This window comes from Anabrus simplex, chromosome 6 (assembly GCF_040414725.1).
Source record: "Anabrus simplex isolate iqAnaSimp1 chromosome 6, ASM4041472v1, whole genome shotgun sequence".
In the NCBI taxonomy this organism is placed as follows: Eukaryota; Metazoa; Arthropoda; class Insecta; order Orthoptera; family Tettigoniidae; genus Anabrus; species Anabrus simplex.
This window is the reverse complement of record NC_090270.1, coordinates 267571206-267588632: the sequence shown is the minus strand read 5'-3', so window position 1 is coordinate 267588632 and position 17427 is coordinate 267571206. Positions and strand designations below refer to the sequence as shown.

The window sequence follows — 17427 nt, the reverse complement described above, 5'->3', positions numbered from 1 at the left end:
TTTTCAGAATACGCGCGGCGTGATTGCCTTCATTTCTCGCTACGTCGTTTGTTCCGCTGACAGTAACTATTACATAAAATCAGCTTCATGGTCTGTATCGCACTTTAACCGATTCATAACTAAGTATTTATTTTCCACCTTGTCAGTGCGTTAGTTGCAGGCAACTTATTAGTTAAAAGTGGTACATGTTTCGTATATTATTAACATCTTCAGCCACATTGTGGATTGAAATATTATTGGGTCCAGAATCTAACACATGTTTCCCAAACTAGGTAGATGAAAAATTCATATATTGACATAGTATCAATGCTTTGAGAGAAAGAGTCCGTAAAATTAGCATAAGAAGATTAAATGAGAACATTTAAAACAAAATACTCTCGAGTATTTTTGCTAATCTTAAGGACACTTTCTATCAAAGCATTGATACTTTGTCAATATATGAATTCTTCATCTAAACAGTGTTATGTGGCTGAAAATGTTAATATACAAAACATGTACCACATTTAACCAATAAGTTGCCTTAGGCAACTAATGTATCGACAAGGTAAGAAATACTTAGTTGTGACAATAACTATGACGTCGTTTGACGAGAGTTTATCAGCATTCCTCAAGAGGGGTGATACGGAGTTATCCGTGGAAGGCAGAGGTGAAAGAAGGTGCGGGCTGGAATGGGTCTAACTACAAGTCCAAAAGATGAATTAAAATTTCAATAAAGGTTATATTTTCGAAACTAAACAATGGTGACATAGAATTTTGAGCATACAACAAATAACAAGAAGTTGAATCAGGTACACAATCAAGAAGATAAAAATTTAACCAGTTTCCACTAGGGGAAATAACAAAATCAGGTACCAGAGTAGTTTTACAAGGAAAGCCCGAGTTTCGGGTTCTTTACAAGTTCTGGGGTCCAAGCCCCAATCTGACCATCTTTGAGCTTTAGCTCAACAATACCAAGTTACAGAATTACATTTCAAAGGGCAGAAAACCCCTTCATTACAGGGAGCGTTAGCTCCAAAGACAAATATGGGCCTCCTAGAGGCACCTCTCTCACCTCAGAAAGAGCTAACCCGCTCTCAATTTCTCATGCCTGTTAAAGGCAACAACAAACTTTCCTCTAAACTGCCTCTCAAGGCACAATTATAAATACACAAGGTTATCTAGTTCCCAACCTACGAGGCCTGAATAGCAAATTAAAGGTTAATTAAATGGCCCAAACACAAAGATGAATGGAGGCAAGTACTTGTACTCCTACACAAAAGCTTGTTAAAACCTATGTAGCACTAGGCTGAAAATACAGGGGCTAATCCCAATCTATGGAGGTGACTAGTCTGCAAAATAAATTTAACACTTTAAGAAGGAAGAGGAAAATGATTACGGAAACATAGTCACCTCAAATTCCAAAAATGAAGGGGAGCTCGAGAGGGTAAAGCACTCTCTATCCCCGAATTACAGTTAAAGAAATTGTAGTTTTTACATAGAGTGAAAAGGGATTTACATTTTAAAGAGATGGGTTACATATTAAAGGTTTCGAACCTTCCCCAAGAGTTAAACTGCTGAGCTAGCAAGAAATACAGATGTTAAAAGGCCATTACCTTGTTGAAGCACGGCTGCCTGAAGAACGAGGCGCTTCCCGCCCCCTGCTACATATTCACACACTGAGCAAGATGTTATAAGAGTGGCGCGGAGACAAGAAAATCAGCAGTTTTTATACCCTCGCGGAAAATTCGAGACCTTTCATGAATGATTACGACCCGCCCACAAGCTTTTATTGGATAACAGCGAAAAGTTATACACAAAGCGATGAAGAAACTCCTTATTGGTGGAAAATTAATTACAGAAATTCCTGATTGGCTACATTCAAAACAGGCGGAAAGAAAGGATTAATATTGCCAACCCACAAATGGCAGAACAAAATTTAGTATAGACAAAACTTATGAATACAAAATTTCTTCAAGAAGGGTCGTTGCTTCACACTAGAGTGCATAATCATAGTTTTTTGGTAAAGACCTCTGTTAGAGAATGTCCACACTTCTTGATCAATGAAAAACAAAAGCAAATCATAAACACACAATGACATCTTCTGATAAACAGTAGAGTTAGTTCAGTTGTTAAAGTTCCGGGTTTCTCCAGTAGGGAGGTATTTTAAGGCGGAAAATTCAAATGTGCGGCGTAGAGGTGTACCAACCGGTACAAGGGGTTTCACTACTTCTGAAAAGGAGGCACCTGTTTGAATAAAACCTGTCACATACCTGCCAGCCCCTCCGATTTACTCGGAAGCTTTCCGTTTTTTAGCTCGTCTTCCGATTTTCTGATTTATTTTTAATTCTTCCTATTTTTAACCAATATAACCTCCAGTACAGTCAATACTCTTCCCCAAGGATAAAGGATAATTTTGTATGTGCTTGTGTAAGTTACCCAACCTCATTTTCAAGCGTTTTTATTTGATTCTTTATTTTGCGAGTGTATCGTCCGTCACCTTTGTGTATCATGTTTCCTGCTCGCTACAGCAGCATGTGTGCTTTACAGCTGGGGATTTGGGACGGCAATTGTCCTACAAGCAAGAGAGGCTAGTGAGCGCTAGCGACTCAGTTAATCGGGACGAAAGAATGAGTTTCTTATTGTGTGGTTCACGCACTATTAACATCGTTTCTGTGCGTAATTTTGTTGGAATTGTATGTCACGTGATTTTTCTAGCGGTTCTATGCTTTTCCCGTGTCGGTTGTATGTTAATAATGTGTGAGACATACCGATCTGTTTTGTATGTGCTAGTTTAGCATATTTCACTGCATTTTTGTTTATTCTTACATCATAATTTTAACGAGTTGAATGTGTTTCAGGGAGTTGTGTCGGTGACAGTTTCTGGTATTTTCTCTTCACATTATGGCCAAAAAACATAACAAACGTTATCTCCAAGTGTTCAGAGATATGTCTAAAATTAAATTTAGTTCATTTTACAATCTAAAAAGGAAACCATTATGCGAATCACCTCGGGAGATAAATTTTATGTCAAGTTATCAAAATTTCGAGTATAGAGAATACTGTTTTTGAGCATGTATAGCACATAATTGAATCGTATGTATCTACAGGCTTTTACTGAATACATTATATTTAACAGTTCCGGTACTAAAAATATACAAAACTCTTTTACGGCATTACTTTAATTATACCCCTTATTATAGTAACTTTTTAGAAGACAGGATACAGTACATACAGTAGTGAAATAAGAAACATAGCTCTGTTAACACGTTTGGAAAAAATCCATTAATCTGTTCTGTTTGTTGTGGTTAACCTTCCCTCCCTTCACGTTGAAACTTTTTGTCAATACCACGCAGCTGAGTTTCGTAAATGGAGCTTGTGATCTGCGACTTCTGGGCTTGCTTTCGTATGTGACTGGTAATTAATTGACACCCGAGAAATGGCGAGGATTTGCCGATCACTAGAAGTTTGAGTTTTTCAGTTCCTGTCATATTAGTTTCCAGCTTCACTGGAACCCTTTCTTTACTTGTTAACAGTTTCTCACAAACCGTGAATGCCATATTGCACAGTTAATGTTGCACAAAATTCGAGTTACATAGTATTTTTTGCTCCAAGGAAGGAAATGTTTGCTTCGAGAAATGAGATATAAATACACGTGAAGAATAGGACAAACGGCCGGAAAATCTAAGTTAGTTCAAGATACTGAAAATTCGAGTAGAGTATCGAGTTTCGACTGTATTATTATTCGTATGTATGTGTCATAAATTAGAGTGATTAGGTACATTTTCTTGTAACCATTTTAGTGTTTTTTTTTAGTTTAAGATTTTAAATTTAATGATCAAATCACATTGTAACTGTAGGTATGCATGCCTTTTATCTGTCCTTTTTTCACTTAGACCGTGGTGCAATATATGTGATTGAATCCAAGAATTAAAAAATCTTCCTAGTTTTGATTTCTAAAAGGGGGCGGCTATGCTGTCACTTCACTGTCAGCTCGCAGTTCTTGTAGATTTGCTGAAAAGTGTGATGAACATGCCCATTAAGATCACCATAGGGAAGTGGAAACTCATCTTGAGGAAACACTGAAACATGATCTTGTAGCTCCTGCAAAAACGGTTCCTTTTCTAGGCCATCACAGCCAGACTGTGGAACATATACTGTGAAGACACGTAGTTGAGAGGATGCAGTGTCGATTGTAATAATTTTTCTTATTATTATTATTTGCGAATGGACTCTGTTGGATCATGCATGATTTTATGATTTGCCTTTCTGGCCTTCATATGGCTTTCATTTTTTCTGTGTGGGTTCTCTTCCTTTCTTCAGTCCACTTTGTTCCTGGTCTCCTTGAAACTTCATTCTCGGGCTGTACTACCCATCTGTAATAGACTGTAATTGATATAAGATGGTCTGAATAGTGCTAAACCTCAGCAACTCGATCTTGCAGGCTGGTACAAATGATGATGGCAACGCCATTCCTGTTGGATGTACCATGGTAGATCAGTTTACAGGCATTTCCGATGTCATGAGATTTCTTGCACACATGCAGTGTCCTCTTTCCTTTCTTTTAGCATCGCTGTGAGTTTGTGGCTGCGTCCAGTAAGAGCCCCAGTGCTGAGCGTGGTGATGCGTTAATGCATTGGGTTAGCTTCTTTAGCTGGGTACTGCCCTTGAACTAGTAGCCTTGTCCGTTTGTCGCGGTGGTCAGGCAAGGCCAATGCATGTCACCTCTGGGGTATGCCCTAGCATTTTTCGACAAAACTGATGTAGACATGATCCCTTGGGCTGCGACAGAATTACCGACTGGCTTGTCACTGCTGCCTGACATCGGGCATTTTATACCTACTGCGAGCAAGAATTTAGGCTGCTCGTAACATGGATAACAGACGCCTTTTGTAGCCGCTCCTAACATGGAGAACAGACACTACACTCAATATATGCCCATAGATACGGAGAAATATATTTTACTTTTAATAATCCCAAGCACTAGGATGCCACTCCTGTCAGCTGCACTGTTCCGAATTCCAGCTTCTCCGCCATTGCTACTGCTGTGGACTTCCCTCATAACCCTGAGCTGAGGCCCTTCATATTTATGACCCCCGAGGAGAGGGTGTCGCAGTATTGTGAAGCCACCAGGAGCAGAGCTGCCTGTTGGTCTGCAGGTTTATTTCCGAGGTATCTTCACCAGCCCACATTTCTGTAGGCTCCCCGAGGTGACTTTTTGTTAAATACTTGTTAATATATATGTATAGATATGTGGCTTTAATCCAGAAATAATATTGATTTAAGAACTCAGAAATGTTGTCTAGGTTTTTTTTTCCTAAGTCTTATTGCTCTTTTCTGTCTATGATTTGTTTCGCTTACCATTATTGTTTACAGGCAGGTAAATCCATCAATCAAACCGCTTTCCAACAGCTCGTCAACAGCTGTGGTGCAGTGTAGCCCATCATTTCCATCCATAAATGAAAACTTGAGGCCAGCAGCATCTCTAAATAGACACACAAAGGGGGAGGAAGGCTTTCATTGCAATCACGTTTAGTTCTGAAGGCTTTCCTTGTTCGTGATAACAATGCTGTTGACAATATCAAACTCCCGAGACACTTTCACCCTTGCTCAAGCTTCCCAATGGTGTTACATTGACTAAAGTCATGCGCATGTACTCGATGGGCCATTTAGTCATTTAGAGCATGCTGAAATGAAGTGAAACTCTCTTAACAAAGAATTATTTTTTTTACTCTGAAGAGGCCCCAGGGGCTCTGAACTTTGGAGCGTGGGTTGGCGACCACGGGGCCCGTAGCTGAGTCCTGGCATTGCTTCCACTTACTTGTGCCAGGCTCCTCACGTTCGTCTATCCTATCCGGCCTCTCTTGGTCAACTCTTGTTCTTTTCCGACCCCGACAGTATTACGTATGGAGGCCTAGGGAGTCTTTCATTTTCATGCCCTTCGTTGCCCTTGTCTTTCTTTGGCTGATACCTTCATTTTTTGAAGAATTGGATCCCTTCCATTTTTCCCACTGATTAGTGTTATATAGAGGATGGTTGCCTAGTTGTACTTCCTCTTAAAACAATAATCACCACCACCATTACTCTGAAGACTTGTTGAGGTGGTACATTTTCTCTGTTTTCAAACTTATAGCTTCGTGGCTCTCTGGCCATAAACATCACAAGGTCAAGCATGCGTTCTGTTAGTTCTTTCTCTGATCATGCTTCATACAGCTTTCAGTTTACTTAGACTTGATAGGCTCTTTGGGTTTATGCCGTATCAAAAAAATAGGGTGAAATTCTGTACATTTCACAGAGAACTTTGCTCTGCACGTTCAGAAGAAAATCTTGACTGTTCACGAGGAAGACTTCTCCAAGAATGAAAGGTTGAATTTAGGAATTCCTAATAGAAGTGTAAGTGGTACGGTCATTCATCACCAGATGGCTCACCGTATGCGGTACAGCGCTAGCATTCCAAGTGGAAGCTTATGGGACCTTCAGAATCAGTCTGAGAGGAGGTCACATAACAGGTGAACACACATTATGAAAATATGACACTGACACAAGCATGGAATGAAACATCTGGTGGTGAGGAACACGTTCATAATGTGTGTGTACACCTGTTATGTGACTCCCTCTCAAACTGATTCTGATGGTGGCGTCAGTTTCCGCATCAAATGCTAGTGATGTACCACATACAGTGAGCCATATTGTGACAAGCGAACGTAGCACTTGCACTTCTATTAGTACCATCGAAATTCAAACTTTCATTCTTGGAGAAGTCTTTCTTGTGAACAGTCAAGATTTTCTTCTGAGGACACAGAGCAAAGTTCTCTGCGAAACGTAAAGAATTTCACCTCATTTTCTTGACACGGCATAAGCCCGAAAAGCCCATATCATGTCTATAAGTACAGGCCCTGAAAGCATCAATGGTAATACTCTAATGGTTATAAATAATGGAACATGTTTTACTCTTCGTCCTTAAGTTCTGCAGGCCAGTTTGGTTCAGAAGATCGGCACTTCATAGCTGATTCTGTACACTTATCATTACTGTTACCACCACCTCTAACTACCATTACTACTGTTATAAGTTATTTTATGTATTTGGATTTGAACTGAATTATTCCTTGGTTGCTAGTCAGATGTTGACATATGGCATACCTTGATATTGTACTGTGTACATCTTACGTATTAAATAATTTTTTGTATTTAAAAAGAAACAACATACTACTACTGCTATATTTATAACTGGAAAGTTTTTATTTCAGGCTACGATGAACCTGACTACAGTTCATGCCAACAATGTGGAAGCTTTGAAGGTTATCTACAGCTCGCTTGTCATAATCTGCAAAGTTTTCTACTCTCTCAACTTCCAGGTAAAACTTTTATTAGCATTTAATTCCATATCTGTCTCTTAATTATCACATTCTACTTATTCCCATGTTATTTCAGGATCTGCCTGAGTTCTTTGAAGATAACATGGAAACTTGGATGACGAATTTCCACACTCTCTTAACTGCTGATGTTCCCTGCCTCAAAACTGGGGTAAGTTTTTGTGTACTACAGTAAACAATGTGTTGGTATCTTATATTTCCTTCTGCTGTTTTTCCTTAAATATCTTGAGTTGAGAGATATCATATATCATCATCATCATCATCATCAACATAAGTAATCAGTCCTTGGTCTGGTCAGTTGCTATGAAGTTCCGCCATGTTCAGAGGCCCTTCACAGTCGTCTTCAGTGCTAGATAGCTGTCAGCTTCTGGGTCATTCACTATTGTTGGATGAAACTGTATCAGTCGTTCACGTGATGTCTTTCCTGTGAAGAAACCTTCTGCTTCCATGTGTATAAATTTTAAGTGGTACATCACATATCAAGGGTTATGAATTTCATGCTGTTGGTCCGTATTGAACTGAGATTACATATAAATTATAAACAGAAAAGTTTTCCCCCTATTCAATACATAGTTACATTTACAATGCGTGTATTTACATTACATGGGGCTAGTTTCAATCCTACTTGGGGTCATCATCAGCCATATTTAAACAATACACAATATTTGACAAAATCCTAAAACATGTTTCTAAGCAGTAAGAACATTATGAATATATAATTAACATTATGATGTGTGGTTGAATTAAGCGAAGTGCTATGGTGCTGAAAACGTTGCAAATGAAAGTGAAATACTACGAGTGACATAGGTGAGCAATATATAATACAAGTACACCAAACACATTTAAAAGTCTGGGTATAAAATTACAAATGAGATGCTCTTATGTTGTAGATCAACTTGAGTAGAATTTTAGACACATGGTGTTTCAGATAGAATTCAGTAGGTCCTGGTATTACATTATGGTTGTGGACCGAGTGCTATGGTATTAACACTGAACACAATACAAGTGTCCCGTATATTTTTCATATTTATACCGGTACATTCTGCCATTGTGGCCATTGGGGTAATTCTGTCCTCTCTGATCTCCTTGGTTTGCTCTGTATCCACTACCTCTGCTATCATATATCCGGTTCCGAGGTTGCCAATTTTCACTTCTTGGTTGGTCATTCAGTGCACTATGACAGACTTTGTCTCTACCAGAAATTGATGCCTGCTTGGCTATCAGATGATATAGTTGTTGATTCCCATAGGGAATCTGAAATAGTTGTCTTGAATGAGTAAATTTATAATACCAATATAAATGGTCCGTTATTGGACATTATGAATTTTCCAGCTAACTAATTCCTGGTTACCAGTGTTTCACCCTCGTGTGCTAGGTTGGCACTGCAGGTGGCTCCAAGTAGCCTACGCAGTGGCCCCTACGGTATGCACTAGCCAACATCTTGGTAGCTGTGCTAGGTATCAACTGATGAGCCGGAATTTTGGTGTTGTTGGTCAAGCTGAGGGAGCGCCATCTTGGCCTCTGCTGCTCTTCTGACATTCGCCGCAATCAGCGTTCTCTGCACCTCAATCAGCAGTTGTCTAGATATCGCTGCTATCATCTAACTTTCGGAGGGTGAAATATCTAGATCTCGGAATTTAATGATCTGGGAAACGAAATAATGAGAGAACTTAGTAGGTAGTGTGGCTGGATATTTCCGTGAGTACAGCTCCATATGTAACCCTTGTTGTACAGTCATTCCCCAGAATTTCTTGAGAAAAGTCTCCTTAAACTCTTTGTATGTGCTGAAAGTGTATCGGAACGCCGTCATCCATTCCAGCGCAGCGTCCCCTAGGAACTTCTCTCTACTGTCCTAAGTTTTCTTTCTGGTGGAATCCTACTATCGGCCATGCAATCTTCCATCTCTTGCAGAAATGCACAGGGCGTCCTATCGCCTGTTCCCGTAAACTTGCGAGGTTTGTCCTCAGGAGCACGTAAGACCGGGACCCCTCCTGCCACATTAGGAGTAGCTGTCCTCTCTTCCGGGTGCGGTAAGTGTAAAATCTCACTCAACAAGGCGGGCTCACTAGTCTGACTTGGCGACCTCTCCATACTCTGTTGTTGCATTGAGCACTTAATCTTATTGAATTCCTTATTCGTTCTCAAGTCTAACAGCTCAGTTTTGTCCCGCATATGTACAAGTTCCTGTTCCACTGAGCTCAACTTGTTCTGGTTTTTCTGGCTAACTTCAGCCCACACCTCAATACTGGCTCCCAATTCTTGATTGTTGCCCCTTGCTGTTTCTCGGTCTGCCATAATTATCTTTTTCACTTCCTTCCCTTTTTCAGCTATTTCTTCCTCTGTATCCTCTCTCAATTGCCTTTCCATCTCCTTCATCTTTTCCTCGGTTTCCCGTTGCTTTTCTTTGATTCTGACTTCTAGTTTATCCTCGGTCTTCTGCTGAGCATTCACGATCTGAGTACTTATTTCAGCTGACATGACTCAAAATGAGTCTCCCTATCTTCACACAATTTATCAATAGTCTTATCTCGGTTCGGGCTTCATCCAAACTTGAAGTCGTTTCTCCTAACCACTTATCTGTGCTTGCAGTATTATCCGCCAGCTTGCTTGCTAATTCCTCAACAGAATCACATACCTTTTCTACCTGCGCTTGTGTTTTGTTCTCTACCTCATCTAGCTGTTTCTCTAATCTCTCCATGCCTTCTCGACAACATTTCTGTACTCTGTCTATCTTTAACTCTAATTCACCTGTTGCCTGTTTTAATTGTGTGCTCAATTCCTTTGTCCTTTCAGCCGCTTTGTTCAAGCGTTCACTTAACTGCTCGTGTAATTTCTCACTGTTTTCCGCAACCTGGTTAAATTGTTCGCCCATGTGTTCTCGTAATTCCTCTCCTAACTTTCCTACGCCTGCATCCATACCTCACGCAATTTCTTCAGCTGCTAAGTCCAATCGTCGTGCAGATTCGTCGGCTGCTAAGTCCATACGCGCCAAAAAATTGGCTAACGTCACTGACATTTCTATCTCTGTATAAAATACAATGGCGCGCCATGTTCTCCGTGGCTATTGAACTATACGTAACATCAAATTTCCATGTACTATAATTGATTTTAACATTCAAGCTTCTGTTATCCTACATTAATCATACCATCAGCAAACAATGTGGCTCAATAACTCGCCACCTAGAAACTTCCTACTGGACCAGACTTATGTTTTTCTAACAATGTGATAACATCATCGAGAATAGATTGTGACAAAATAATTTAGAAAAGAATTTTACTAATTTTTATAGCCCCAAATATATTATCTAAAATCTATAAATTTCCTAAACTTTCGGCTCAAAGCTAGGTGCTAGGCAACAGCACATGACAATGTTCACACCATATTTCTGAACAGAGGTTTTTATCAGCCCCATACCTTTAATATAGATGTAACCATTGCCACATAATTTTAATGAGACTGAGGTCATCACATGTGTGTCTGTTTCTGTTAGGTCATCAGCCCAGAGGCTGGTTGGATCCTCAAATAGCACCACCAAAGGTTATGCGGTTATAAGGAAACGGCAAAAACCAATGGCAGCACCGAAATGAGGCGTACTAGGCAAGACGAGGAGTGAGGTAGTTTGCCATTGCTTTCCTCACTGGGTCAGAAAGTGCTGTTGCAGCACGACTGACCCTATGAGCAACACCTTTCATAACACTCAGATGCACTAGTCGTGCTCTGAATGTCATTACTCAGCACCACCCATACCCCAGCAGCTTCCATATTGTCACAGCCATGGATGAGACTGGGACTTCGGTGGAAGCTACACTTTACTCTGGCAACCAAATACAGTAGAGACAATACGCGACACTCAGCGAGATATCGAGGGACAGCTATTAGAGCTCTCTCTAGCGGATAGACCTGAGAACTACTGATTCTGTCATAAGAGCACGTGTGTTTGTGTGTGAAGTTTTTGGTGTTATTTATGCGTTTTCAGTGAGTTGACATAATTAAATAGTAGCGTGTGTTTTTCCTTGATATCTCCTCTCAACATGCGGGGAAAGGTATGTGCTGTGTTTGGCTGCAGTAACTATGAAGTAGAGAAGACTGCGCGCTTGTTCTTCAGGTTCCCTCGTGACAAGAAAATGTAAGTAATATTGTGTTTGCATATATATTCTTCCAGTGACAAAGAGATTTTTATAGTACTTCATAATCTTCGGCTCAAAGCTAGGTGCTAGGCAACAGCACATGACAATGTTCACACCATATTTCTGAACAGAGGTTTTTATCAGCCCCATACCTTTAATATAGATGTAACCATTGCCACATAATTTTAATGAGACTGAGGTCATCACATGTGTGTCTGTTTCTGTTAGGTCATCAGCCCAGAGGCTGGTTGGATCCTCAAATAGCACCACCAAAGGTTATGCGGTTATAAGGAAACGGCAAAAACCAATGGCAGCACCGAAATGAGGCGTACTAGGCAAGACGAGGAGTGAGGTAGTTTGCCATTGCTTTCCTCACTGGGTCAGAAAGTGCTGTTGCAGCACGACTGACCCTATGAGCAACACCTTTCATAACACTCAGATGCACTAGTCGTGCTCTGAATGTCATTACTCAGCACCACCCATACCCCAGCAGCTTCCATATTGTCACAGCCATGGATGAGACTGGGACTTCGGTGGAAGCTACACTTTACTCTGGCAACCAAATACAGTAGAGACAATACGCGACACTCAGCGAGATATCGAGGGACAGCTATTAGAGCTCTCTCTAGCGGATAGACCTGAGAACTACTGATTCTGTCATAAGAGCACGTGTGTTTGTGTGTGAAGTTTTTGGTGTTATTTATGCGTTTTCAGTGAGTTGACATAATTAAATAGTAGCGTGTGTTTTTCCTTGATATCTCCTCTCAACATGCGGGGAAAGGTATGTGCTGTGTTTGGCTGCAGTAACTATGAAATAGAGAAGACTGCGCGCTTGTTCTTCAGGTTCCCTCGTGACAAGAAAATGTAAGTAATATTGTGTTTGCATATATATTCTTCCAGTGACAAAGAGATTTTTATAGTACTTCATAATCTTCTGACCTGCTCGACCCATATTTTAACTGGCTTAAAATATAATACGCATATTTTATTGTATAGTGCAGCTGTTAACCTTCAATACCGATGTGTTGTTGTAGGTGTGATCTGTGGGTTTTGAAATGTCACAGAAGTGATTTGGATAAGGTGTACAAGAAAGAAGGGACGTTACGCTTATATAAGAATTATAACATCTGTTCAGATCATTTCCAGGCCAGCGACTTTAAAAATCCTTGACTGTACAGCCAAGGGTATGTTACATTTTTACTCTAATTGTACGATATTGCACTTCTGGCTGACAGTGAGAAGAACATGCAGATCATGCTCAACAAATTAACATCCGTCTTAAAAGATTTCCAACTTAACATTAATGTAAATAAAACTAATGTTATGGTTGTAAGCAAATCTAAAATGAAGCCAGAGGCACAGCTCAGAATTGGAAATATTTTAATAAAACAGGTGCACAAATTCTGCTACTTAGGATCAGTTATTACCGATGACAACAGATGCACTGTGGAAATAAAAAGAAGGATTTCCCTGTGTAAGAAAGCCTTTGAGGAGAAGAAGCAGCTCTTAACTAATAAATCCTTAAATACTGAACAAAAGAAATTATTTATCAAAACGTTCATTTGGAGTGTGCTGCTATACGGCTGTGAAGGATGGACTCTCTTGAAGGAGGACGTGAAACTACTAGGGGCAGTGGAAATGTGGCTATGGAGGAAGATGACTAGAACTAGCTGGGTTGAGAAGAAAACTAATGAAGCAATGCTTAGAGAAATAAACACCCAGAGACATTTAATAACAACGATAAAAAGGAGAAAAGCATCAGTTTTTGGTCACATTCTCCGGCATAATAACTTCATAAAGAACCTGTTCGAAGGCAAGGTGATGGGAAAGAAAGGCAGAGGGAAACCACGGAAGAAGATCATTGAAGAGGTAGTTGAGATGATGGGATGCCAAGGTTATGGAGAGATGAAAAGGATCGCAGAGAGAGGAGATCAATGGTTGCAGCGACAAGGCGAAGCCTTTAGATGATGATGATGATGATGATGATGATGATGATGATGATGATGTACGTAAATATTCCTCAAAGCATCACTATAGACAACATTTTCATACTTTTCTTTATTTCTTTTATCCCTCTTCTCAGATTAAAGCCGGGATTTTATAGATTTTCTTTCTGTTAGTAGGCTTCATGTTAAGAGGAAAATTGTCCAGCTTTTAAATGTTAATTTATTGCATCATGTGTGCAAGGAATGTGCCAATATTTTTATTGACAAGTGTCTTAATGTGATGATACAATGTTTTTTAAATGAGAAAAAAGACAAATCTAACTGTAAAAGTTCAGGCAGGAATGCTGAAGCAAAAAAAGTAATGCATAAATGAGATCAACCCATTTCACAGCAGTCCATTTCACATCTTGTTTATATGTCTAATTTCAGTCTTTAAATAATAACCTTTTAAGTAATTCTTCATTCATTTATCCAGAATTGCTTTAGCAACTTTGAAGTTAATATCTCAATAATACTTTCCTTCTAGACGTAATTTATGTATCCATTTTCGCATATGCATTTCCATTGATATTTGAATTTAGCGCGACTTTTCAGGTCAAGTCACTAGGAGCGCCACCGTCGAATTGTCTCCCATTTTAACAAGGCTAAATCCGTAAGTGTCGCGTATTGTTTCTACTGTATTTGATCTAACCTTACTCTACACCAATAACTACCTAAGTTACTGGCAATAAAAATTTGTTATGCAGGACAAATTCTGGGCTGTGTCTGTGCCGATTCATACGTGAAGGACATGTCATCGTTCACATTTACCTCTTAGAGAAATAATTTCATTGTTCTCAAACTCTAATTGAGTCATTTAATTAATCTGACACGCCTTGCTTATCAGCTCGATATTTCTCATTTCTCTCTCTCCTAACACTAAAAAAATTTTTAAATGCCGATCTATACCCAACGTTATCTTATGTATTTAGGCTTTACTGATTATTTCTATACACACGATTTCAATTGAAACCTTGCCCTTTTATGTCTGCATACTAACACATGTCTAAACGTTAGGCTGCCAGGTTTTAATGCGCCCAGGTTCGAAGTTATCTATGCCTACTTTAAATTTTGAATGCCTGACATGTTGCCAATGAACAACTGCAAATGTCTGGCCTCTGGGTACCAACTGTGGTCACTCCCAGACTTCGAACCAACATCCTAACACCTGTCCACGATAAAATTGGCCATGAATGACAAACTGCCACGCGTGCATTGGGTACCACAATAATTTACTCTACTATGGATACCAATATCGCACAATGATGTCAAATTGGCTCTTACACGTTCCCCATAATTATGTTTGAAACAGTCAGCACGTATGGGCGCCATAATAATATCCACCATTTCCTGTCCTTAAATCTGACTAACTCAGATGGGTAGGTAGAGCACGCGGTGCTGTCCGACAATAGGCGAAAGAAATCTCTAAATAAACTTATACTAATGAGTATATGGACAGGAGATATGGAGGCATATCTTGAAATGAGAAATATATTGTGACCTTTCATGTACATCTCATTTCGGGGTTCTTAATGCTGGGTTACGCCACGGCAAGAAAAACAGTCGGTGATCCATGAAAACTCCACTCTAGGGACGTGCAAGTTCGACGAGTTGGGTCACAGGTCTTACGGTGGACTGATATTGGTACGGTTGACGTGAAGGAGTAATCATTATTTTCTACCTTAAATTAGGTAATTATCCCATATCTGGATATCAAAAATATTTAAGATATTGGCATATTTGACATGAAGAATTGATTATTGTTTCTATCCTAAATCAAGTAGTTATCTTAATATTCCTTACACTACGACAAATGAGAACGCTGAGAATATTTTTTTTATGGAAGGATTTTCCGTTTAATGATTAATAAAATAACTTCAAATGACAACTACATAATGATTAAATTGAAGCAACACAAACGGATATAGAAAATTGAACATTACGTTAATCAGAAAATAAAATGCCTAACTTCCTGCTCTTATTAATGTATTCTCACAATATCATCAGTTAAAATCGAAAATAAAAGAGACAAGTGTCCCAGTGCTGAAGGCTTAATGTAAATAAATCATACGTCCATCACACATTTCTCAAACAGGTAACTGGGAATTGCTAAATCTCCCGTATCGAAGAATTATTCCTACTCAAATATGTCTCAATATTCCATTATTTCTTATTTAAATCATTGCATTAATTGTCGGGAAAAATTCTACTTAACAACTTGAAAACACCGATAATTTATGTTCATAATCATCGCGCATGCAAGAAAATGTTCGAATGACATGGGATTACACCATAATAAATCATCCATCAACATGATACAAGTGAGAAATAAGTTTGATCCTCTCGGACATTCACCGACGTCTGCACCTAGATAATGGACATCAAGAAATATTACATCTACAATAATCTTCTCTAACTACGTTGATTCCGCATCTCTGGAGTCCTCTACGAAGTTCAGCCTGAAATAACTACATCAGCTCTAGGCACCAATTCAAATGATCTACAGAATATATACGACTAGCAGAAAGAATTTATTTACTCACCGTCGAAGATCATATCCTTTTTAACGTGATCCGAAGTCATACGACATTATTCATTTCGTGAAGATCCTAAACATTCCCATTAATAGCGAGTGCGCTTGTCTACCTTATATTTAATTGGGATAAGTTTGACGACCATTCTATCAGTGTTCTCGAAACGAAATCTTAAGAATCATTCTAAACACGGCTTCATGCCTAAACACTTATTCATTCATCATAACAACGTTGAAATTCACACGCATGACCGACTCAATTCCTAACATAACCTTCACCAGGACTTTCATATCGCATCATCCTAAGAATACGCAATCCCAATGACACATCTATAGCAATTCACATTACACTAACCATGTACATATTTTTCAAAGACCCTATTATATTAAACACCTCGTCATATCACTCAAATGTCATGCACAGCGAATCCACATTACCTTTAACAATCTATTCAGGCATTTCACGTCTAAGACTACTAATCTTATTGCCGTATTAACACAATATCACCACGATAACATCACGATTACATTCTCAAACACTGTATCCTGTACAAGCACATGATTACTAACGACCTTAAAACTGCGCACATCACGATCATTAGGCTCTTCCGAGGTATTTCGAGCTACGAATTAAATGAACAATCTTCACAATGACACCGTTACGACACAAGCTCCTTCGATGCCAAAATCGTTTCGTGTAACCTTGCCAGAAAACATTAAAAAAAAATCACACGACCTATCGTATATTATATCGCAACATAAACTGAACTACCACACCAGATGCAACGATCTTGTTTGACGCAACGCAATGATTAATGAAAGGAACGGTCGCCTTCAAGTCGTAAATTTACATGTCATAAATCGACATAAATCAAATACTACTCTACATTTTAAGAAAGCAACTACTTGCGGAATAGAGAGACAATATTCAAGTACTCATCCTTAGTCGAGCTCCATGATGATGACAGCTCTCGTCTTCCAGTTCTTATATTTTATCAGCCATTGGAATCCATCATATCTGTCGCCAGATCCTTTGAGGTCCCTTTATTTTAACTGCTCATATTGGAATTTATTGTCATTTCATAACCACATCCAATATTCATTGATTCCATGTCACCTGAAACTTATAATACCTATTAGAACAAGGTTACATGCATTAGTATAATTACAAATTTCGAGCAACACACTTGCCTTTACGTTCTGTCAGAACAAAATATATTTTGTTTTACAATATGTTATTTCTCTATGATATGCCAATATCGCGTTATATTTAGCTTTATACAATCTCTCTCTCTCTGCGTATACAGTAGCTCTGATCCTTCCAAGATACAACCAGACTGAGAATCACCCTCATCAGAAAACAAATTTTACATTACAATATAATAATTACAGACGGTTTGCATTTTAGGATTCTTCTGTACTTCCAGCTCCC

At 39.1% G+C, this 17427-nt stretch overlaps 1 protein-coding gene across 2 annotated transcripts in view; it reads left to right on the top strand.

The window, feature by feature from the left end:
- The window catches only part of Cse1 (chromosome segregation 1), a 296434-nt gene that overhangs the window by 45251 nt on the left and 233756 nt on the right, over positions 1-17427 (top strand). For both annotated transcript variants that reach the window (XM_067150404.2, XM_067150403.2), the window contains exons 6-7: positions 7224-7331; positions 7408-7500. In XM_067150404.2, the coding sequence (XP_067006505.1) occupies positions 7224-7331; positions 7408-7500 (201 nt within the window). The remainder of the gene's footprint in view (positions 1-7223; positions 7332-7407; positions 7501-17427) is intronic.